Source organism: Scyliorhinus torazame, chromosome 4 (genome assembly GCF_047496885.1).
Source record: "Scyliorhinus torazame isolate Kashiwa2021f chromosome 4, sScyTor2.1, whole genome shotgun sequence".
Lineage (NCBI taxonomy): Eukaryota > Metazoa > Chordata > Chondrichthyes > Carcharhiniformes > Scyliorhinidae > Scyliorhinus > Scyliorhinus torazame.
The window spans coordinates 181,888,197-181,913,121 of record NC_092710.1 but is presented as its reverse complement, the minus strand read 5'-3'; the positions used below and the strand labels follow the sequence as shown (position 1 = coordinate 181,913,121).

Here is a 24,925-nt window from a genome sequence, read left to right as displayed (position 1 = left end):
CTTCATTCACCTGAGGAAGGAGCAGCGCTCCGAAAGCTAGTGACATCGAAACAAACCTGTTGGACTTTAACCTGGTGTTGTAAGACTTCGTACATTACTCTGGAAGGCAGGGCTCCAAGCGCGTTGCCAAAGCCTTCGCCATCAACTTTGCATCTGCATTCAATTACAAAATAGGGTGATACAATTCACACTCTGTCGGATCCTTACCTTTCTTTAAAATCAAAGAAATCAATTTCTGCGCCAATGTGGCTGGCAACCTCCCCCTAGCATGGAGTCGTTAAACATTTCTAATAACAATGGGACCAGCTGACCTGCAAATCTCTTTTAAAATTCAATGAGAAATCTTCCGGTCAGGCAGCACGGTGGTGCAGTGGTTAGCACTGCTGCCTCAAGGCACTGAGGACCGGCTTAACATCCCATGCTTAACATCCCAGGTCCATGCTTAAAATGTCCATGCTTAACATCCCAGGCCCAAAACACTCATTCCAGGTTAAGCAGCATTTCACTTGCACCTCTTCCAATTTGGTCTACTGCATTCGCTGCTCCCAATGTGGTCGTCTCTATATTGGAGAGACCAAACGCAGACTGGGTGATCGCTTTGCTGAGCACCTTCGGTCTGTGTGATTTCAGGACCCGGACCTTCCCGTTGCTTGCCATTTTAACTAAAGACCCTGCTCCCATGCCCACATGTCTGTTCTTGGTCTGCTGCAATGTTCCAGTGAAGCTCAACACAAACTGGAGGAACAACATCTCATCTTCCGTTTAGGCATGCTGCAGCCTTCCGGCCTGAACATCGGATTCAACAACTTCAGATGATCAGCTCTACCCCACCTCGACCCATTTGTTTTCATCCCATTTCATTTCAACTGTCTCTTACCATTTCTTTCTTTCTTGTCTTTCTTAATATATATTTAACACCCCCCCCTCCCAATCTTATCCACCTTTCCTTACCCCTTCTCCCCTTTGCCTCCCCCCACATCTGTCACAGTTCAGCCTCTGATGTTAGTTTCTCTGCTGTTTGGCCTCTCACACCTTTTGTTCTCTCTGGGGACTGCCATTAACACTCTTTTCCCTTGGTTTCTGTGGCCATTAGCACCCGGTTTCCCTGGGTTTCTGTGGCTATGATTCATCTTTCATTCTCACTCCACAGTATAAATATTCCCCACATTCTCTGACTGGGAGCTTTGACAAAGAGTCATTGGAGTCGAAACGTTAGCTCTTTTCTCGCCCTACAGATGCTGCCAGACCTGCTGAGATTTTCCAGCATTTTCTCTTTCGCATCAAGCCTACACCTTTCATGACCTCCTCCGGGTTCAGCGGAGATCCCAATTCCTTCCTTTTCTCTCGTACCACCGGAATAGACAAACCATCCAAAAATTCCGGCATAGACAACCCATCCTCAGAGGACGGAAAAAGACTACGATAAAAAACCTCATTGACCTGACCTGAGGCGGAGAGCAACCTGCAACCCGGTTTCCTCCGGGTGCTCCGGTTTCCTCCCACAGTCCAACAAACTTGTGCAGTTTGGTGGATTGGCCATGCTAAATTGCCCTTAGTGTCCAAAAAGGTTAGGTTGAGTTACTGGGTTACGGGGATAACGGGGATAGGGTGGAGGCGTGGGGCTTAAGTGGGGTGCTCTTTCAAAGGGCCGGTGGAAACTCGATGGGCCATAGGGCCTCCTTCTGCACTATATATTATATGATTCTATGAAAAATCCAAGTACAAAGCCCCAAAAAACCCAATAAACACCCCAACAAAACCCAATATAATTCAGATATCACAATCCTAGTCCATGTTTCTGCACAAACATCTCAGCTTCCTCCGATTCATAAATAACGAGGTGGTGCGTAGGGTAAACCATACCAAAACGAACATTGTTCCTGTAAAATGCAGCCTTGGCCTTGTTGAATGCTGCACGTCTCTTCGCCAGCTCCGCTCCAACACCTTGATAGATCCCCACAATGTGGCCTTCCCATCTGGAGTCCCGATGATCTTTTGCGCACCACAGATCTCTTTCTCTTGAAAACTGCCTCAATGACCTGTTAGCCTGATCCAACTCGAGGGGGGAAACCATTTCCCCCACCGACCATCTTCCAAAACAATTGTGACATAAACTTTGCTGGGCACGGACCCTCCAAGCCATTCAGAGCAGCCCAACCACCCTCACATTCTGTGTTAAGGAGCGATTTTCCAAATCGTCGACCGTGGCTCTTAATGCCTTGTTATCACCCGCCACACTCGCCATCTCCACTTCCAGAGAGGTAATCTGATCACTTTGCCTTGAAAGAGCCACCTAGAATTATCATAGAATTCACAGTGCAGAAGGAGGCCATTCGGCCCATCGAGTCTGCACCGGCTCTTGGAAAGAGCACCCTACCCAAGGTCAACACCGCCACCCTATCCCCATAACCCCACCCAACACTAAGGGTAATTTTGGACACTAAGGGCAATTTATCATGGTCGATCCACCTAACCTGCACATCTTTGGACTGTGGGAGGAAACCGGAGCACCCGGAGGAAACCCACGCACACACGGGGAGGATGTGCAGACTCCGCACAGACAGTGACCCAAGCCGGAATCGAACCTGGGACCCTGGAGCTGTGAAGCAATTGTGCTATCCACAAGGCTACCGTGCTGCCCATCTCCATCTCCTTTAGCGTTGTGCCCTGCACCTGTACCACTTCATCCACTTTAACCAAGGCCGCTCCATTCAAGGACATTGCCCCTCAATCATTCTTCCATGATCCTCAAGAGACCTCCTGCCGTATGTTTCTACATTTCTCCTGCTAGGATGCCTGTCAGCATCTCAGCAGTTAGTGGAGTGGCCACCGATGCTGCAGGAGCCGCCGCCATTTTCCTCACAGATAGCGCTCTCGAGGCTTCCAGTTTTGACGGAGTTTCTTTATTTTTCTGCTGCCTAGTTTTGTATTTATTGGGCATCCCTTTGTGGTGGGAGTCTTAACTCATCAAATTAACTAAATTCCAGCCCAAATCTCCTCCAAAAATCAAGTGAAAAGGGTTTAAATAAAAGTTCTCAGGCAGAAGCCTCCTCATGTGCGACTACATGTCGCCACCGGAAGACCTCCGAATTTCCCTTGTAAACCATGGTTTAGCCATCTTTCGCGTTTCACTTTTGCGCCCGACTGGAATAAACAATTGTTGCAGTTCACCTATGCGCCCTTTGACTGTTTGACTTTGCCATTCCACCATCATCCTTTTAAGGAGCATTTCCCAATCCATCATAGCCAACTCGCGCCTCATGTCATTGTAGTTTCCTATCGTAATAACTTTGCAGTCTGTGGCTAAAGGCATAAACATCTTTCTCAAACAGCTCCTTTTATTCCCAAACTTTACAAATGACTCTTCCATCTTATTTTGTTCCACGTGGAATTCTTTAGTATTGACAATTGGTCACTGACTTCTCCACCAAAGAACAAAACAGGGGCTGGATTCTCCGTTTTGGAAACAAAGTCCCCACGCCGGCGTGAAAACGGTGGTCCGGACAGTGTGAGCACACGTAACCCACACCCTTGGGAATTCGGCCAGTCGGCAACGGAGCATCGCAAGGCGGGCCTCAGGCAATGGCTTGCGGTGTGGCGTACTCCTCAGGGAGCGGAGAATTCAAAAACTGGCAACGCTCCCGATTTTGGCAGCAAAGCGGATTCCCTGCCCCATCACCGAACTTGATTTCGCCGTCGGGGAGCAGAGAATCCAGCCCCAGAATTCTGAAGCCAAATCCACAACTACTTCACACTATTATTTAGATCAGTGTACTTCAAACTTTTTTTCCGGGGACCCATTTTTACCAACCGGCCAACCTTCGGGACCCAACCCAGCCGAACTTCACGATCCGTGCCGGCTGACCTTAGCGACCCACGCCGGCCGACCTTAGCGACCCACCATTTTCTCTTACCTTGTTTGCTGCTAACAAAAATGGAGGAAATGGTTTTGAGTCCCTTTGGCCCTCGTACAGGCTCCTCCAATGGAACCTATTGGATGAAGGTGAAGCCTTCTAGTGTCGGAAAGTATGGAGTCTCCATCTGTCAAAATTTCTGCATTTTTTTCAGGTACAATTTTATCGAATATACCCCCCCCCCCCCCCCCCCCCCCCCCCCCCACCCACCGAACTCGTAAAAAAAAATCTGGCACGCATGCGCAGTGCGGCCGCATTTTTTTAACATATTTGCGGCCATTTTGAAGGTCGCTTGCTGCCGGCGTTATTTTTTTAAAAATATATATTTTATTAAAATTTTTCAACAAAGATTTTTCCGTTTTTACAACTCAACAAGGGATTATACATTAACTGGTAAATAACATTATTTAAATAATATAGTGAACTAACAACAACAACTAAAAAAGAAAAAAAAAATAGCAAAGACACAAAATAGTGCTCCCCCCTCCCCCCCTGGGTTGCTGCTGCTGTCATTTCTATCTTTTCATTATCATTCCGCGAGATAGTCAAGGAACGGTTGCCACTGCCTGGAGAACCCCTGAGCCGATCCTCTCAAAGCAAATTTTATTCATTCCAATCTTATGAACCCTGCCATGTCGTTTATCCAGGCCTCCACGCCTGGGGGTTTCGCTTCCTTCCACATGCGTAGAATCAGACACCGGGCTACTAGGGACGCAAAGGCCAAAATATCGGCCTCTTTCGCGTCCTGCACTCCCGGCTCTTCCCCAACCCCAAATATAGCTAACCCCCAGCCTGGCTTGACCCGGACCTTCACCACCTTTGAAATTACCCTTGCCACGCCCCCCCAGAACTCATGCAGTGCCGGACACGACCAGAACATGTGTGTGTGGTTCGCCGAGCTTCCCGAGCACCTCCCACACCTGCCCTCCACCCCAAAAAACCTGCTCAGTTTTGCTCCCGTCATATGTGCTCTATGTAGAACCTTAAATTGAATCAGGCTAAGCCTGGCACACGAGGATGAGGAATTTACCCTACTTAGGGCATCAGCCCATGGCCCCTCCTCAATCTCTTTCCCCAGCTCTTCTTCCCATTTTCCCTTCAGCTCCTCTATCATCGCCTCCCCCTCGTCCCTCATCTCCCAGTATATTTCGAACACTTTGCCCTCTCCGACCCATACCCCAAAAATCACTCTATCTTGGATCCCCTGCGTCGGGAGCTGCGGAAATTCCCTCACCTGTTGCCTCGCAAATGCCCTCACTTGCATATACCGGAAGGCGTTCCCCGGGGGCAACTTATATTTTTCTTCTAGCGCTCCCAGATTTGCAAACGTCCCATCTATAAACAGGTCCCTCAGCTTCCTAATTCCTGCTCGTTGCCAACACTGGAACCCCCCATCCATCCTCCCTGGGACAAACCTGTGGTTTTTCCTTATCGGGGACCACACCAAGGCACCCGTCACTCCCCTATGTCGCCTCCACTGCTCCCAGATCCTCAAGGTTGCCACCACCACTGGGTTTGTGGTGTACCTTTTCGGGGAGAACGGCAGCGGCGCCGTCACCAGCGCTTTTAGGCTCGTTCCCTTACAGGACGCCATCTCCAGCTTCTTCCACGCTACTCCCTCTTCCTCCCTCATCCACTTACAGACCATCGGCACATTGGCGGCCCAGTAGTAGTCGCTCAAACTCGGCAGCGCCAGTCCCCCTCTGTCCCTACTGCGCTGCAGGAACCCCCTCTTTACTCTCGGGGTCTTTCCTGCCCACACAAAGCTCGTAATGCTCCTGTCTATTTTTTTTTAAAAAGGCCTTTGTGATCAGAATGGGGAGGCATTGAAACACGAAAAGTAACCTCAGGAGGACCACCATTTTAACTGCCTGCACTCTGCCCGCCAGCGATAGCGGCACCATATCCCACCTCTTAAGGTCCTCCTCCATCTGCTCCACCAGTCGCGTCAGGTTAAGTCTATGCAGGGTTCCCCAGTTCCTGGCCACCTGGATCCCCAGGTATCGGAAGTTCCTTTCCACTCTCCTCAGCGGCAGAGCATCTATCCCCCTTCCCTGTTCCCCGGGGTGCATGACAAAAAGCTCGCTCTTCCCCATATTTAGTTTGTATCCCGAGAACTCTCCAAACTCCCTAAGTATCTGCATTACTTCTGGCATCCCCTCTACCGGGTCCGCAACGTATAGCAGTAGATCATCTGCGTAGAGCGACACTCGATGCTCCTCTCCCCCTCTAAGCACCCCCCTCCACTTCTTAGAATCCCTCAGCGCTATGGCCAGTGGTTCAATTGCCAGCGCGAACAGTAACGGGGACAGGGGACACCCTTGTCTTGTACCCCTATGTCGCCGAAAATACCCCTATCTTTGCCGGTTTGTGACTACGCTTGCCACCGGGGCCCCATATAAGAGTCTGACCCATCTAATAAACCCCTCACCGAACCCAAACCTCTTCAGCACCTCCCACAGATAGTCCCACTCCACCCTATCGAATGCCTTCTCTGCATCTATCGCCGCCACTATCTCTGCCTCCCCCTCCAGTGGGGGCGTCATCATCACCCCCAGCAACCTTCGTACATTAACATTCAGTTGTCTCCCCTTTACAAACCCTGTCTGGTCGTCATGCACCACCCCTGGGACGCAATCCTCTATCCTTGTTGCCATCACTTTTGCCAGCAGTTTGGCATCTACATTTAGGAGTGAGATAGGCCTCTATGACCCGCATTGCAGCGGGTCTTTATCTCGTTTCAGGATTAGCGATATCGTCGCCTCCAACATTGTCGGGGGTAGCATCCCCCTTTCCTTAGCCTCATTAAAGGTTCTCGCCAAGAGCGGGGCCAACAGATCCATATACTTCCTGTAGAATTCCACCGGAAACCCATCTGGTCCCGGGGCCTTCCCTGCCTGCATGTTCCCCAGTCCTTTAATCACCTCATCCACCTCGATTGGCGCCCCCAGACCTGCCACCTCCTGCCCCTTCACCTTCGGGAACCTTAGCTGGTCCAGAAAGTGTAACATTCCTTCTTTTCCCCCCAGGGGTTGGGACTTATATAGCCTCTCATAAAAGGTCTTGAACACCTCGTTCACTTTCCCTGCTCTCTGCTCCATATTTCCCGTTTCGTCCCTAACTCCCCCGATCTCTCTCGCCGCCATCCTCTTCCGAAGTTGGTGGGCGAACTGCCGGCTCGCCTTTTCCCCATACTCATATTGCATCCCCTGTGCCTTCCTCCACTGTGCCTCTGCCTTTCCCGTGGTCAGCAGGTCAAACTCCGTCTGTAGTCTTCATCTTTCTCTGTATAGCCCTTCGCCTGGGGCCTCCGCATATTTTTTATCCACCCTTAAAATTTCCCCCACTAATCTCTCTCTTTCTTTGCCCTCTTGTTTCCCCTTGTGGGCTCTGATGGAGATCAGCTCTCCTCTAACCACCACCTTCAGCGCTTCCCATACTACCCCCACCTGAACCTCTCCATCGTCGTTGACCTCCAGGTATCGCTCAATACACCCCCTCACCCTTCTGCAGACCCCCTTGTCCGCCAGTAGTCCCATATCCAGTCGCCAGAGTGGGCGCTGCTCCCTTTCCTCTCCTAGTTCCAAATCCACCCAATGCGGTGCGTGGTCTGACACGGCTATGGTCGAGTACTCCATTCCTGCCACTTTCGGGATCAGTGCCCTTCCCAAAACGAAAAAGTCTATCCGGGAGTATACCTTATGGACGTGGGAGAAGAAAGAGAACTCTTTAGCCACCGGCCTGGCGAATCTCCACGGATCTACTCCCCCCATTTGTTCCATAAATCCCTTAAGCACCTTGGCCGCTATTGGCCTTCTCCCGGTCCTGGATCTGGACCAGTCTAGCCCTGGATCCAGCACTGTGTTAAAATCCCCCCCATTACCAAGCTTCCCACCTCCAGGTCCGGGATACGTCCCAGCATTCGCTTCATGAATCCCGCGTCATCCCAGTTCGGGGCATATACATTCACCAGCACAACCGCCTCGCCCTGCAGTCTGCCACTCGCCATCACATATCTGCCCCCACTGTCCACCACTATATTCTTAGCCTCGAATGATGCACGTTTCCCCACCAATATTGCCACCCCTCTGTTTTTCGCATCCAACCCTGAGTGGAATACCTGTCTCGTCTCCCCCCGCTAGATCCCCCTCTAGCTTGGTTACTCCCCCCACATTGCTTCCGGAAGTCAGCTAACTCTGGCTGACCTCGGCTTCCCCCGTTCACTCTTTGACCTCCCTGCATGTGGGGCTCCCTCCCTTCCTGCGCCCGTTTTCCCGCTATAATTTCCATAGCGCGTGAAAATACCCACGCTTTCCTCGCGGCCCCGCCCCCTATGGCGCAGTTCCCTCATTCCCCTTCCCTGTCCCTTTTTTTTCCACCGCCGCCCACATTTCTTCGTGTCCCCCCCATCGGGGGGAGAGAAATTCCCCGTTCAACATTGCTGTATAATAGCCCTCCCCTTTCCCCACTTTATATTCCTGTATCACCACCTCGCTGCTTCTCTCCAAACATCAAACTCTCAAATCTAGTCCAGTTTCTCTTCTTGGATGAATGTCCATGCCTCATCCGCCATCTCGAAGTAGTGGTGCTTTCCCTGATGCGTGACCCACAATCGCGCCGGCTGCAGCATCCCAAATTTAATTTTCTTCCTATGGAGCACCGCCTTCGCCCGGTTAAAGCTCGCCCTCCTTCTCGCCACCTCCGCACTCCAGTCCTGATACACCCGGATCACCGCATTCTCCCATTTGCTACTCCGTGCCTTCTTAGCCCAGCTCAGGGCCATCTCTCTGTCCCTGTAGCGATGGAACTTCGCCACTATTGCTCTTGGTGTTTCACCTGCCTTTGGTCTTCTCACGAGGACCCGGTACGCTCCCTCCGCTTCCAGGGGGCCCGTTGGGGCCTCAGCTCCCATTAGCGTGTGGAGCATCGTGCTGACATAAGCCCCAACATCAGCTCCCTCTGCTCCTTCGGGGAGACCTAGAATCCGTAGGTTTTTCCTCCTCGAGCTGTTCTCCAGGGCTTCCAGCCTTTCTATGCACCTCTTGTGTAGTGCCTCGTGTGTCTCCGTTTCCAGGCCCTGTATCTCATCTTCATTTTCGGCTGCCTTTGCTTTCACTCCACGGAGCTCCATCACCTGGACCTTTTGTGTTTCCTTCAGTCCCTCGATTGCCAGTAGCATCGGCGCCAGCACCTCTTTCTTGAGCTCCTCCACACATCGTCGGAGAAACTCCTGCTGGTCCGGGCCCCATCCCATCTGGGCTCCACCCGCCGCCATTTTGCTTCTCCCTTCTCTTCTCTGCCGCTGCTCCAAAGGATCCTTCGCAATCTGGCCACTACCGCCGCTCCTTTCCATACACACCCGGGGGGGACTCCTTCCTTCGTCACCCCACACTGGGTTAGGTCGAAAGAAAATTCCGTTGGGGCTCCCGATAAGAGCCCAAAAGTCCGTTAGAACGGGAGCTGCCGAAACGTGCGGCTTAGCAGTGCATCGCCGCAACCGGACGTCTGCAGCCGGCGTTATGAACAGCCGGCTGTTGCACGCAGATTTGCATGATCGGGAGCGATGCGACGGATGGTTCCGCGACCCTCCCGCACCCGCCCGCGACCCACCGAGCCCCTGTCGTGCCCCCGAGTTTGACAATGCCTGATTTAGATGAATGTTTTTTGTGGACATAAATATCTTGTTTTGCAAACACTGGGTGCACGATTCTGCGGAAAGATTTCTGAGCGTGGTAGCGAGCGGGAATTCCCGCGAGTTTCCCGACGCTCGGCCCAGCGAGGCTGGCAATGCTATTCAATGTTAATTGGTCCACTTAATGAGGCCTCACCCAAATGATGCCTCACCAGCTGATTCGCCGGGACCATGCTCGTCAGCCCCCCGCTAACAAGGTCGAGCAGCACTTAAGCTGCACTTGCTCAGCCAACCCCAGCCAGCTCACAACAATGGCGCCAAGAAGACCGGCCCCAAGATTCAGGGATGCTGATCTGGGGAGACTCCTGGACGCGGTGGAGACCAGGAGGGATGTCCTGTTCTTCCGAGGATCCCGGAGGGTAAGCTACATGGCAGCCAGTGCTGCCTGGGACGAGGTGGCGGCAGCTGTCAGCTCGGGGAGTGTGACCAGGAGAACTGGCCTACGGTGCAGGAAGAAGGGCAACGACCAACACCGGGCAGCATGAGTGAGTAGACACCAAAGCTCCCCCCCCCCCAAGGGAACAACCACCCCCTGACCCCCCCCCCCCCCCGTCCCAGGTGACCCCCAACCTTCCCTCCACCCCCTCTCTGTTCAACCCTCCCTCTACCCACCCCTTCAACCCTCCACCCCAACCCAGCTACAACCCCCCCCCCCCCCCCCCGCACTCTGAACCATGCTTGCGTGTGGCTAATGATGCCCTCTCTGTGTCTCCTCAGGAAAAGCACTCCCATAATCAGCAGGAGAGGGCCCAGACTGGCAGTGGGGTGCCAGACTTGAGAATCCTCACCTCCTTCGAGGAGCGGGCCCAGGAGGTGACTGGTGTAGCCAAGGACAGATTGGTCACCAACGTGGAGGCTGGGGGACGCCGCAGAGGTGAGGAACCACCGGGCTCCACCCGGAGGATCTGTCAAACGTGAGTAGTGATTGCCTTATTGACCAAGCCATCCCTCCCACTGGCCACATGTCCATTCTCCCGCAGGTCCTCCAGCCGACGGCACCGGCCCATCCCGGGCGGCCCCCTCTCCTGACTCCGGGCAGAATACCGCGGAGGAGAGCTCCGAGGATGCAACTGTTATAGTCGCGACACAGCTACCATCCCCACCCTGCAGATACACACACCTCGTTGGGAAATGTTAGTGGACAGGCTTCGGTGCACAATCTGGTGAGCACCATATTGCCGATGATGCACCTCTGGTGGAGGCAGGAACCCCCAGGTGAGGCAGCAGTCAGAGGGCTGCTGGATCCCTGGACACAGCTGGATCCCCGCTTGATGCTGCGCCCTGGCACAGAGTTTCCTGGAGCTGATGGAGACGATAGGCAGCAGCCGGGACATTCAGAGGGAGATGTCAGTGTCACTCCAGCAGATCCATAGCCGATTGGAGGAATGCCAGAGGCTACGGGAACAGGAGATGTTGCCGACAATGAGTGACACTGAGACCAACACTGCTAGGGTGGCGACCGCAGTGGACAGCCTGGTGCACGACGTCGACACCATTAGTGAAGGTGTCCAAGGCATCGCACAGTCGTGATTGCCTTGGCTGAGGATCTCGACAGAATATCTGCCACACTGGGTGATGTCACCCAGTACCAGGCTGACCTTGAAGAGGTTCTGCAGAACATGAGAACATGTCCCGCTCTCAGATGGGAATGGCCAAGGTGCAGCGGAGCTTGTTCCAGTTGTAGGTGGGCATTGCTGAGGCGGTGTAAAGCATGTCCCAGTCACTGAGGAGCATCGCCGAAGACGTCGACATGATGGTGCAGACTATGGGGAACTGCCAGTGCTGGCAGAGCCAGATGATGCAGGGGCAGCCGGGGCTCGAACCAGCTGCCCCTCTGTCTCAAGGTGAACCCCGGGGCCCTATGTCAACCGACCGGGAGGAGGGTGCACTGAGTCCAACCCAGATCCGTCCCATGGGGCAGTGACGGTGGCCACGGGCTCCCCGCAGTTCCACCCCTTTGATGGGTCCGCGTACTCGGTGTCAGAACACGGGACAGCCCAACACGGCTGTGCATGTGCTGTCGGCAGGTGAGCAGGGGCTCTCCAGCCCCAGAGCCCCCAGAGGACGCCCATCAGGGGCATTGAAGGCCTCGGAACAAGGAAAGCAGCTGGATGCCTCCACCTCAGATGTTCATCCTGGGGGACATACCTAGACATAGTGGTAGAGCTACGAGGGCAAAGCACATTGAGGATCACATTAAGTTTGCGATGACGGACCAAGCCACATCCTAGGTGAAGCGAGTGGGTCTGAGGGCCTCCCTGGCTCACGTTTGACAGGTCCTCCGGGTGGAGCCCTGTGGTTCCTCACCGCTGCTGCCTGTCCTGTAGCCTCTGGCTGGGCCTCAGGTTCCTCCCCAGCCTCGTCCTCCAGCCCCTGTTGGTCCGGCGCCTCCTCATCTTCCTCCTCCTTCTCCTCGGAGATGGCCACATGTTCCTCGTTACCAACCTCCAGGTTGTTGCCCCGCTGCTGTGCCAGGTTGTGGAGGACACAGCAGACCACAACAAAGTGGGCGGCCCTCCAGGCGGTGTACTGGAGACCACCTCTGGAGCAGTCGAGGCATCGTAACCGCATCTTGAGGAGTCCGATGCACCGCTCAGTGGTACCCCGCACACACACTCACATGTACCGGACCGGGCTCTGGTCCCCTCCTCGTGGCACTCAGCAATCCTCCGGTCGTGGACATGTCCCATGGAGCTGTGTCCCACCCCCTGGGTGTTTGGATGTTTGCTGCAACGTGTGTAGTGTTGCATCCCGCAGTGTTCAGGTACATTGTCCAGGCATCACTGTTTGATTGGGATGCTACACAATGACTCCCACATGCTATATGGTCCGCCCACCCATGGGAATCCACTTGGGTTGTGTGGAGTGCTCACTTAATCACAATTGCCAAGTCTCTATTAGCCGCACGGCCAGATGCCTCGGCAGTCGGTGGAGGCTATGGATGGTCGGTGGGGCAGATGGGCAGGGACAAGGATTGCCCCCAGAATGGGTACACATGATCCAGTGGTGGTGTCACAAGCAGTCGACCCCCCAACTCCTCTCCCCACCCTCCCATGGCGGCCCACCTCTGCTGAGGATCCCTCAGCCGAGGGTCCTCCAGCTCCCGCCGAGCACAGTGGTAGCAAACCCAATGCCCCCGGGCTCTTTGCCTGTGAGCAAAGATGGCTACTCACCTCACCTCCCCACAGAAGCCCTTCCACCAAAAAGGTTTTTAGAAAGGAGCTCTAATCGGCACCAGCGTGAGCACTTGCCGGGGAGGCCGCTGAATGACAGGAGGTCATTGGGTCTCGTTACTTGGATAGAAATGGGGCTTAAGTGGTGATAATTGGTTTCTCGTCACGCAAGATCCTGATTTTGCCTACGGGAGCGGGCTGGTATCGTCGCAAACTATTTGCTGCCTGGCACGGATCTCATTTTTGACACCACCCGCTATTCACTGGCCTAGTTTCGCTCGAGCGAGAGTGTAACGAGGCCGGAAGTTCACACCCTATCACTTTGGCCTAATTGAATTACATTTAGTGCTCAGTAATGATAGCTAGTATGGTCTCATATCGGGGTTAGCATGTTAATATTGCAATCCTGCCGCAATGAGTTGCGTGCTCTAGCTGTAAATGAGAGCAGCTATTACTAATTGTAGAAAGTTTAGGGTGTTTTTCTTAAGAATATGGAAAAACTGCTTTCCACCTGAGTGGGGTAAAGGAAAAGGAAACCTGTGCCTGTTTTCTCTGGATATGTGAATAAACCTATATTAAGGAAAGACTGGCTTCAGATTCCTCCTTTACTCAGTGAATAAGCAGCTGATTATAACAAGCACCTAGTTAGAGAATAATCCTTCTGCTGCTATTGCATCATAAATTGTAATTTAATTTTGCCCATGGCTGATTTAAGTAAATTTAATCAAAGACATACTGAACAGAGTTTCAGTTTCCATTCTTGCTTATAAGCTCACCTTGCTGATCTAAACTGGTGCATGTTTTTCCACGGAGCAGAAAAATGTTCAACCAGACTTTCTGTCCAGTGTCTCACATTGGAAAGCATGGATGTGTGAATGTTAGGATCTCACTCAGCCAGGACATCCTTCACCGTGAAACAACTTGTCAACTCTTACTGTCGAAGCTCATGGATGAAACGTAGCCACTTTGGTAAGGTACCAGAGTGTGGCAGTATTCAATAAACCTTAACCTAGTACGAGTTGGTGCCTACAGGAAAGGATGGAAAAAAATTGAAGAGTGCAAAATGTTCTTGTGAGTGCATCAGTCCAGGAAAATAAGGCTGTTGGTCTGTATTCTATCTACTCACAAGTTGCCAGGTACATGAAAACAGGTTTCAAATAAAGGGAAGTATTGGCATTTCTAAAATTTGGATCTTATGAAACATCAAGAAATAATAAAAGATATCCAATTATTATTATGTAAAATCAGAACAGTGAAATGCCCCTGGAAAATACACAATAAAGTCCAGCAGTAGGGCAATGGGTCACTCCTGTATTTACTATATCTTTCTTGGGGATCAACCAAAGTTATTGGTGGGATGATGTGTTCTTATTTAAATTTTATTTCATTTAAAGGGTAGGTATGGCAGGTGAGTATTTCGATATTACCTTTAAATGAATAGTCCTTCGAAGTGCGTTGTTTTCCAAATCATGGAACCTTGTATGTTTTATGGATTGTTTGTGTGTGTTACATTTTTATAGTGTATTGTATAGTGCACTACTTCACTTCATCTAAAAAAAAAATTCAATAATAAATTTCAGCACACTGTACACTACAAATATTGCACCAATTAAAAAAAGTTAACTTTTTTCAATAAGGTTCCATTTCTGCTTTATATTCATTTTCAGATTTATTGAGTATCTTGTGTAGCAGCCATTTTAACACAGCAAAATTTAAAAATACTTTTTGGATATCTCCGCCGATTTTCACCCGCCTTAAAATTATTTGTTCTTCTCCACTTCAGCTTTCAGATTCTCTCCCAAAATGATTTTTTTGGGTAACTGTGGCAATGGGTGTTCGTGCTGGGAATAGATGGGAACCCTGGGTGAACATCCAACACAAATCATCAATAAATTTATCTGAGTCAAACAGACTCAGAAAGTATCAGGTTTGATCCCTGGTATCCCTCTACTCTGTACCAAGAAGCGCACCAACCCCAAACTCCAAAGAGCGTCCTTTATCATTGTGACATTTATATTTTCCAAACAAGTCACCATGACACCACCAACTAAGCTAAGGCTGGCAATTTGGGTACCAGTTAGTGCTAAATTAAGATTAGCTTCCTTCCAGGAAAGGAACCAAGATTGCCCAGACTCAGTTTATTGAATCTGATTGGGCTGGCTGAATTGGAACACGACTCCAGAGTTGACCATCCGCCATTTGACAGAGCAGACCAAATGGCTGAATGGCCTACTTCTGCTCCTATGTCTTATGGTCCATTATAATAGGGCCGAGCTTTCCCTCCAGGGTGGGAAACAAGGTTCAGGTCTATTTCTAAGGGATGAACCAGACCAGGTGGGGAAGCAGTCACTCATGCCTCTAAGGCAAAGGCTCACATCAATAGTGTTAAATTCTGATCCAACTAACGCACTATTGTTAAAAAGGCTAATAGTTGTGCATTATAAAGAAACCTCATATAGGGCGTGATTTAATGTGCAAAAAACAGAGTCCCATTTTGGGCATGTATAGCGAGGTGTTTCAACAGCCCCACTATCGAATGGGACATTGCCATTTTTTTTGGCCTTGGCGAGGAACATCCCTCCGAGGCCACACTTACTCCATTTCCTCATTTCACTGCAGGAAGAGATCAGTCGCCATCTTTTAAATGCCATCCCGATCTTCGGTCATCGAGGCCCACCTCTTAAGGTCAGGGTATCCCTGGCACATGCAACCTAGCACCCAGGCATCTTGGCACTGCCAGCCTGGCACCCTGACAGTGCCCCTGTAGCATGGCATTGCCACCTGGGCAGTGCCAGGCTGGCATTACCAAGGAGCCTGGGTGCCAGCAGGAGTGCCAAGGTACCACCCTGCCCAGAGGCTGACCACTCCAATGACCTACAGGTGAGGATATGCAATGTGGACCAGTGCTTAAAGGTGCCATGGTGAGGTCTCCCAGGCAAGGCCATTCGTTTCCAGGCCTCGGGAGAATCCAGCGTAGATATATTTAAATGAGCCGAATGGCCTAATTTAAATATGTTAATCTGGATCTCTCTTAGCAAGGGTGAGATCCAGATCACAACCTCTCACAAGATATCTTTAGATCTCACGAGGTGTTCTGAACGTTGCCTCTCACAAGATTTAAAGGCGTTGTCCATCACTGTGTTAAGCACAAAGTGCCAATTAGATCGCCCCCATAGAGTATATTTCTTCAATGCTCCAGATATTCGTTAAAACCCTCACTTATTTAAACCCATTCTAAATTGTGCCTTTCTTTCCCCAAACTCTCCCTTTCCTATCCATAGGCTGAGAAGAGGGCACAACTTGCAGCTGTGATGAATGCACAGGAAGATACCCCTGCTCAGAAAGGGAAAGAAACAAGCACAATCATTTCCCAGCAGTCCACTGATCCAACACCTCACAACATTGCAACAACTCCAGAACCTACAGCCATTTCAACTCAGACAGCTGAGAAGACCACATCCAAAGTAATAGACGAGGAAGCAGAATATGAAGTAAGTTCACTGTTTTATCCTCTGATATACATTGGGCTGGTAGTTTGGCAGTTCTATGAAAGGCACCATGCTCATTAGTTTAATATTCAGAAACAAATGCAAAAATGGCATCATGGTGGGATGCCTGTGCTGATTGACTATTGGATCTTTATATAATGCTGATTCCTTTATAACAGAAGCTTCCAAGCAGTGGTGCAGAGCAGTTGATTGTTTGTGTGTGTGGAGGAGAGGGTCTTGCGAGACCCTCACAGACATGGGGAGAATGTACAATTCACACGGACAGTGACCCGGGGCTGGGATTGAACTGGGTCCTCGGCGTTGTGATGCAGCGATGCTAACCACTACGCCACCATGCCGCCGGTATTATGTGAACTTTAATCATTATATACTGGATGTTCCTCTATTGCTTTATTACGGTTTCATTTTTTCTGGCACCTGGAGTCAGCTTAATTTTCAAATGTTAAAATAAGGTCACATTGGAAAATAAATTGGGAAGCATTTCTTTTCAAAGCTGATGTTAAGATATCACGGCATGATACTGACTGGAGAGATGCAAGTTTAATCTCTCTGTTAGTTAGCCAAACCTAGCTGTCCTGTCACTATGACTGAGCCTGTTAGAGACCAGGGGTCCAAGTATCACATGGTTCGAGAGGAAAAATAAGCAAGGATATCTCCACCAGGTTCTTCTCACATTGATCCGAATAGACAGAGAAAGCCAGCATTAATGATAGGCTGAGACTAAACTATCCTCCTAGCCAGGATGGCCCTGGAAGAGAAAACGATAAAAAGAGGATACACGCTCTCATGGCTTATTTTTTCACTCTTTTTCATAAAGTTGTGTGAATTACCCAAGGATTATTTTCCTTTGGAGTTTTAGTAAAATGCCAGTTTAAATGGCTGGATTGATGATGAGCTTGCTTATAAATGGAAGTTAATACATTGTCTTCTCCTGTGCATTGCATTGTGCTGTCAAATGAGCTGTGTCATAATGACTTGTCAGTTATTATTTAGACTGCGTCCACTTGCAGTACACAATACATATTTGCATATGTTGCGCAACATACTCACAATTCTTCTGTGTAAATAAGGAGTTCCAGAACAGAAAACAATAGTTTCAACTGTATACAGTTAAATCCTCTGGTACTTCAAGACATGCAACTGGTATTGTGTTTGCACCTACCAAGGCGATTTCTTTGCTGGTTTCAATTACAGTGGCAACCTGAATCTCATACAGCTTCATCTGTTTATTGACTCAGTTGTAAGGTTTAGAGAAACCCAGTGTTAACAGTGTCCAGCAGCACATTTTGAGCTGCCAATAATTTAATTAAAGGAATTCTTCAAAGATGTTCTTCAAAGAACTTCTCCCTCTGTCAAACGGCTTGAGAGATGCTTTGGCTCTCTGCAAAAGCAAAGTGATGGAAGGTGTTGTTGATAGTGCTGTCAAATGGCACTTACTCATCGTAATCTGCTCATTGACACTCAGTTTGGGTTCTGCCAGGGCCACTCAGCTCCTGACCTCATTACAGCCTTGGTCCAAACATGGACAAAAGAAGAGGTGAGGTGAGATTGAGTGCCCTTGACAACATTCACTGAGTGTGATATCAAGAAGCCCGAGCAAAACTGAAGTTACTGGGAATCAGGGGAAGAATCGCTGCTGGTTGGAGTCATACCTGGCACAAAAGAAAACACTCATGATTGTTGAAGGTCAATCACCTCAGTCACAGGACATTGCTGCAAGTATTTCTCAGGATAGTGTCCTGAGCATCTTCAGCTGCTTCACCTTCCCTCCATCATAGGAACAGAAGTGGGGATGTTCGGACATTGTTCAGTAACATTCACGACTCCTCAGATACTGAAACAGTCCATGTCCATATGCATTAAGTCCTGGACAATATTCGGGCTCAAGCTGACAAGTGGGAAGTAACATTTGTGCCACACAAGTTCCAAGCAATAACCATCTCCAGCAAGAGAGAATATAACCATCTCCCTTTGACATTCAAATGGCATTGCTATTATTGTATCCCCATTATCAACATCCAGGGGGTTACCATTGATATGAAACTGAACAGGACCAGCCATATAAATACTGTGGCTACAAAAGCAGTTCCCAGGTTAGGAATTCTGCAGACAGTAACCCAGCTCCTGACTCCCCAAGCCATATCCACCATCTACAAGGCACAAGTCAGGAGTTGGCAGCACGGTAGCATTGTGGATAGCACAATTGCTTCACAGCTCCAGGGTCCCAGGTTCTATTCCGGCTTGGGTCACTGTCTGTGCGGAGTCTGCACATCCTCCCCGTGTGTGCGTGGGTTTCCTCCGGGTGCTCCGGTTTCCTCTCACAGTCCAAAGATGTGCAGGTTAGGTGGATTGGCCATGATAAGTTGCCCTTAGTGTCCAAAATTGCCCTTAGTGTTGGGGTTGCTGGTTTATGGGGATAGGGTGGAGGTGTTGACCTTGGGTCGGGTGCTCTTTCCAAGAGCCGGTGCAGACTCGATGGACCGAATGGCCTCCTTCTGCACTGTAAATTCTATGATAATCTATGATAATTCTATGAATACTCTCCAGTTGCCTGGATAAGTACAGCTCCAACAATACTCATGCGGCTTGACACACAATAAAGCAGCCCGCTTGATTGGCACCACCTTAAACATTGACTTCATCCACCATCTATGCACAGTGACAGCAATGTGTACCATCTAAAAGATGCACGATAACTCACCAAGGCTCCTTCAACAGCCCCTTCTAATCCCGCAACTTGTACCACTTGGAAGGACAAGGGTAGTAGATTCATGGGAATACCACAACCTCGTTGCCCTGCAAATCACATACCATCCTGATTCGGAACGATATTACAGTTCCTTGCCTGCCGCTGGTTCAAAATTCTGAAACTCCCTCCCTAACAGCAGTGTGGATGTACCTACATCACAGGGGCTGCAGCAGTTCAAGAAGGCAGCTCACCACCACCTTCTCAAGAGCAATTGGGGATGGGCAGTAAATGCTGGTCTAGACAAGTGAAGTCCACATCCCATGACTGAATGAAAAAAAATCTAATCCCCCTTTTGAAAACAGTGGTTGAACCTACCTCTACTACCCTTTCATACACTGCATGCCAGATTGTACCACTTGTTGCATAAAATAGATTTCCCCACATTTCCATGTTAGAGACTCTCCTAGGGCTATAATGGAGAGCCCCACTGGAGCAGCCCAGGCATCGGACGTGTATCTTGAGGATGCCGATGCACCACTTAATGACGCACCTGGTTGCTACATGGGCGTTGTTATAATCAGTCTCTCCCTCGGTCTGGGGCCTCCAGGCAGGTGTCATTAGCCAAGACCTCAGCGGGTAACCCTTGTCGCCCAAGAGCCAACCCCTCACCCGAGGGAGTGTCTTGAAGTTGCGCGCCAGGATGTATGCGTCATGCACACTGTCTGGGTATCGGCGCAGGTGTGTATGATTTGCAGCTGGTGGTCATGCACCAACCGCACATTCAGGAAGTGGACACCCTTCCTACAGATGAAGGGCACCCCAGATGAGCCGGTACCGGCTCATAGGGGTCATGTGTGCCATCATCCTCCCTGGACCTGAGTCATGCCAGAGATGATGGGAAATCCTGCTGCTGGGGCATGCTGGTAGACCTGGCCCAGACTTGGGTATCCATAAATGCACCTGAGTGCCGATGTCTGAGAGACCCCAGAAATGTCCCAGCTCAGCCCTTGAAAAGATGCAGAGGCATAAACGTTCTGGGCGACCGTCACCTTCACGGCATCGGGAGTGGGTGTCCTCCTCCATATGCTCGTGGTGCCAGCTGTGCCAACGTCTGGCACAGGTGGCGCACGGTCTCGCTGGTTAGCCGAAGTCTTTGGTGACACATGCGGTCCGAAGGCTGCGTGAAGTCAGGCGCTGACGGTATAGTCGTGGCCTTTCATTCGCACCTCCTCCTTGGCCTGTTGTCAGCCAGCAAAACCTCACTGGCTGGACCCTGTTCTTCTGGGGCAGGTTCCTCGGGGCAGGTTCCTCAGTGCAGGTTCCTCCCTGAGCAGACCCTATGCCTTCAACCTACTTACATCTGCAATGGCAGCCATAGCGAGCATTGCTGGCTGTACATCAAAAATTGTTCCCTGCATCGGAGGAAAGAGAAGACATGTTAGCATGATGAACATTCCCTTACCCATCCAGATCCAACAGGCTACATGGTGATCCTGACTTGCACTTCAGCTTCAACCTCCATATGTCTCCCCACCGCCCCCCCCCCACTCCCCCAACCCACCATCCCCCTAAGCCGTTCCCCCTGATAGGTTGTCTTCTACATTGCACCCTTGACCCCATCAGTGAGTGGCACCAGGAAGCCTCTATCCTCATCAGGGGTACTGGTGGTTATCGCAACCCCTGTCAGCGAGCGCTAGGCTCTGCGGCTCTCTGCATTCCGTGCCGACCAGCGAATATATCGCGGCACCATGGAGAAGATTCAGGCTCCTTACTAGCTCAGGACCTCCGGCAATCTCAGTGCCAACTGGCGGACATTCAAGCAAAGGTTTCTGCTGTACATCGAAGCTTCAGACCTCGTGGGTGCGTCTGATGCAAGGAAGATTGCGCTTCTCCCCTCAACAGCGGGTGATCAAGCCATCAAACTCTTCAACTCTTTTCACTTCACCGAAGGCCAGGACAAGACAAAGTTTCAGACCATCCTGGACAAGTTTGACAGTCACTGTGAAGTGGACACAATGAAATCTTTGAGCGCTACATATTCAAACAGCGTCTACAAGGTAAAGATGAATCTTTCAACTCCTTCTTAACTAACCTCCGCCTGCTAGCGCTGTCCTGCAACTCTGGTGATATTGCTGACTCCATGATCAGAGACCAAATCATTTTTGGAGTTCACTCTGATCCTCTGAGAGAGCAGCTGCTGAAAATCAAGCATATGACCCTGCCAGTCGCGATTGAAACATGCACAGTGCATGAGCACGCCGAAAATCGCTATGCCCAGTACAAATCGGCTGAAAATGATAAACTTGCCTCCCACGAGGCAGAGAGTGTGCAGGCTGATGCGTTGGGTGTTCCGGATCACAAACAGGTCACCAACACTGGAAGTGGTGCAACTCTATTTTATTATAAGGTTAACTATATTAACATACTTGAACTGTGGGTAAATGCAATACCAGCTTTAACTGTTGACCCTTGCCTAATCCTAACCAGGTGATGCACTCAGCACATGGTGAATGTCTGTGTTGCAGGCTGTGAGCTCTGTGCTCCGAGCTGGCCGCTACTAGAATGAGCGGGAACTCTCCTGTCCCCTGTCTTTATAGTGCATGTGCTCTCATTGGTGATTGGCTGCGGTGTTGTGTATGCTGATTGGTCCCACTGCATGTCCATCAGTGTGTGTGTGTGTGTGTCTGCACCATGATATATTGGTGTATATTGTGACACAGGCCATCTCCCGGATGCAGCGCCTCAGCGTTGATGAAAGCGGCCATTTCGCGCAGCCCGGGGCCCCACGCAGGCGCGATGCGAACGGGATAATGAAGCGGCCGACACCCGCACTGCGCATGTGCGACGACGCGTGGAGCGTCAGGACGCTGATGTCATGACGTGCTCGAACTGCGGCAACGCCCACTTAAAGAAACACTGCCCTGCAAGCGGCAGGCGATGTTTAAACTGCGGGAAGCTTGGACACTATGCAGCCTTGTGCAGGTCTGCACCACCAGTCAGGGGCCAGCGCTCCCAATTCCAACAACGGCACGTTCAGAGTGTGCAGCAACGATTACAGGATTCTGATCCTGGCAGCGCAACGGATCCAGAGGAAGAATGCCTGGACTCCGTCTACTGTGTGGGCATCATTACCAAATGTGAATATGCCACATCCAACTCATCACAAATTCAATCCATCCTCGCTGTGGATTGTGCGGACGAATGCCGTGCAGTGATGCAGGTCAACCACTGCTCCATCCAGTTTAAGCTGGACACAGGTGCTTCTGCCAACCTCCTCTCACAGGCAGATTTCAAACGCATCAAGAAGCCCCCCAAGGTCCTTCCAGCAGCCTGCAGGCTCCTGGACTATAATACCCATGCACGGTTACGTTTTGAAATTGTCAAGCCAGACAGGGCATCCCTACTTGGCGCGCATGCCTTCAAGCAGCTGAACCTCATGCAGCGGGTTTACACAACGACATCCTCCAATGTGGATCTTCAGGCCGGCATTGACGACATCCTCGCTCAGTATCTGGATGTGTTCGACGGGATGGGCATGCTGCCATATCGATACAAGATTCTGCTATGACCTGATGCCAAGCCAGTGGTCCACGCACCACGCCGGGTCCCAGCTCCACTGAGGAAGCGCCTGAAGGCACAGCTCAAGGATCTTCAGCAACAGGGCATCATTTCCAAGGTAACCGAACCGACTGACTGGGTCAGCTCGCTGGTGTGTGTTAGAAAGCCTTCGGGAGACCTGCGCATCTGCATTGATCCCAAGGATCTCAATAAGAATATAATGCGTGAAAACTACCCCATCCCGAAGTGGGAGGAACTCACCAGCGAGATGGCACACACACTTTTTTTCACCAAGTTAGATGCGTCACATGGATTTTGGCAAATCCAGCTGGATGAGTCCAGCAGAATGGATGGGGCAGCACGGTAGCATTGTGGATAGCACAATTGCTTCACAGCTCCAGGGTCCCAGGTTCGATTCCGGCTTGGGTCACTGTCTGTGCGGAGTCTGCACATCCTCCCCGTGTGTGCGTGGGTTTCCTCCGGGTGCTCCAGTTTCCTCCCACAGTCCAAAGATGTGCAGGTTAGGTGGATTGGCCATGATAAATTGCCCTTAGTGTCCAAAATTGCCCTTAGTGTTGGGTGGGGTTACTGAGTATTGGGGATAGGGTGGAGGTGTTGACCTTGGGTAGGGTGCCCTTTACAAGAGCCAGTGCAGACTCGATGGGCCAAATGGCCTCTTCTGCACTGTAAATTCTATGATAGAAGGCTCTGCACCTTCAACACACCGTTTGGCAGATATTGCTACAATCGCATGCCGTTTAACATTGTCTCGGCATCGGAGATCTTCCATCACATCATGGAGCAGATGATGGAGGGCATTGAAGGGGTTCGTGTGTACGTGGACGACATCATCATATGGTCTACGACCCCTGAAGAGCATGTTTCCCGTCTCCAGCAGGTATTCCGCTGTGTTCATGCCAATGGCCTGAAGCTGAACAGGTCCAAATGTTGCTTTGGCATGTTGACACTCAAGTTCCTAGGGACCAGATCTCTCAGTAGGGCGTGCGCCCGGACACAGACATGGTCAAGGCCATCAAAGCCATGAAGGTCCCTGAAGACAAGAAGGCGTTGTTGCGCTTCCTGGGCATGGTCAATTTTCTGGGCAAGTTCATCCCAAACCTGGCCTCACACACCACGGCCCTGGTAAAAAAAAGTCCACTGACTTTGAGTGGAAGGCAGGACATCAGGCAGAGTGGTTGGATCTGAAAGCCAAGCTCACCGCTGCACCGTCTTGGCATTTTTCAACCCAGACAGGGAGACGAAGATCTCGACAGATGCGAGCCAGGATGGCATCGGTGCGGTGCTGCTTCAACACGATGACACTTCATCCTGGGCACCGGTAGCCTACGCATCAAGGGCCATGACGCCCACCGAAACAAGGTATGCGCAAATAGAGATGGAATACCTGGGTCTTCTCACTGGCATTCTCAAGTTTCACGACTATATCTACGGCCTGCCGACATTCACTGTCGAGACGGATCGTAGACCTCTGGTCCACATTATCCACAAGGACCTGAGCCAGGCAGGCTGTCTACTGGCCCGGTTTTAGCCAGGACACCTCGAACATGGTCCTCAACTGTGCAACCTGTCAATGCTTCCAGGCAGTGCAGAGCAAGGAGGCGCTCCAGCAGCATGAAATCGAGACCTCTCCGTGGTCCAAGGTTGGCATCGACCTCTTTCTTGCGAATGACCATGACTATGTGTTGATTATTGACTATTTCTCCAATTAACCTGAAGTCGTGAAGCTCTCAGACCTCACATCTCGGACCGTCATCAAGGCCTGTAAGGAGACGTTCTCCAGGCATGGTATCCCACTCACTGTCATGAGTGACAATGGCCCGTGCTTCACTGGCATGTTGCCGGCTCAACTCCTGATGAACAGGGACCTGCGGATGACATTTCCAGCCATACACTTGCCCAACCTGGATCACCTCCCGGTGTTGCAGAAGGTGCAGCAGCTCCGAAACCAGCAAAAGCAGGGCAATGATGCTGATGCCACCGAACCACACTTAGGTTAGCAGAGAGTCGAACTCATAGAGAACTGTGCTAACTGTGCTACTGGTTCAATAAATCAGATTGAACTAACTTCAAGGTCTGGAGTATCTTTTGGTTAAAGCTGCATCCAGTTGCAGCCTGTGTTATTCCAGAGTACATGACACATCAGAACTCTATATATTCGGCAGTCTTCCTAGCGAATGACAACATTAAAACCGCCTATTTCCATAACATTGCCCAGCTCCTGTCTCAACTCTTGTGCTACTGAAACCCGCATCATTTCTGTTGTTATCTCTAGGTTTGTTTCTTCCAGCACACTCCTCCCATGTTCTACCTTATCGTGTCCTAATTTACACCAAGTCTTGTGTAGCCCCTGTGTCCATTGACCTACGGGA

The 24,925-nt window shown here is 50.7% G+C and overlaps 1 protein-coding gene across 13 annotated transcripts in view; it reads left to right on the top strand.

Moving 5' to 3' along the window:
• The window catches only part of dnmt3ab (DNA (cytosine-5-)-methyltransferase 3 alpha b), an 846,991-nt gene that overhangs the window by 556,131 nt on the left and 265,935 nt on the right, over positions 1-24,925 (top strand). For all 13 annotated transcript variants that reach the window (XM_072498950.1, XM_072498942.1, XM_072498948.1 and 10 more), the window contains one exon: positions 16,061-16,270. In XM_072498950.1, coding sequence (XP_072355051.1) covers positions 16,061-16,270 — 210 coding nt within the window. The remainder of the gene's footprint in view (positions 1-16,060; positions 16,271-24,925) is intronic.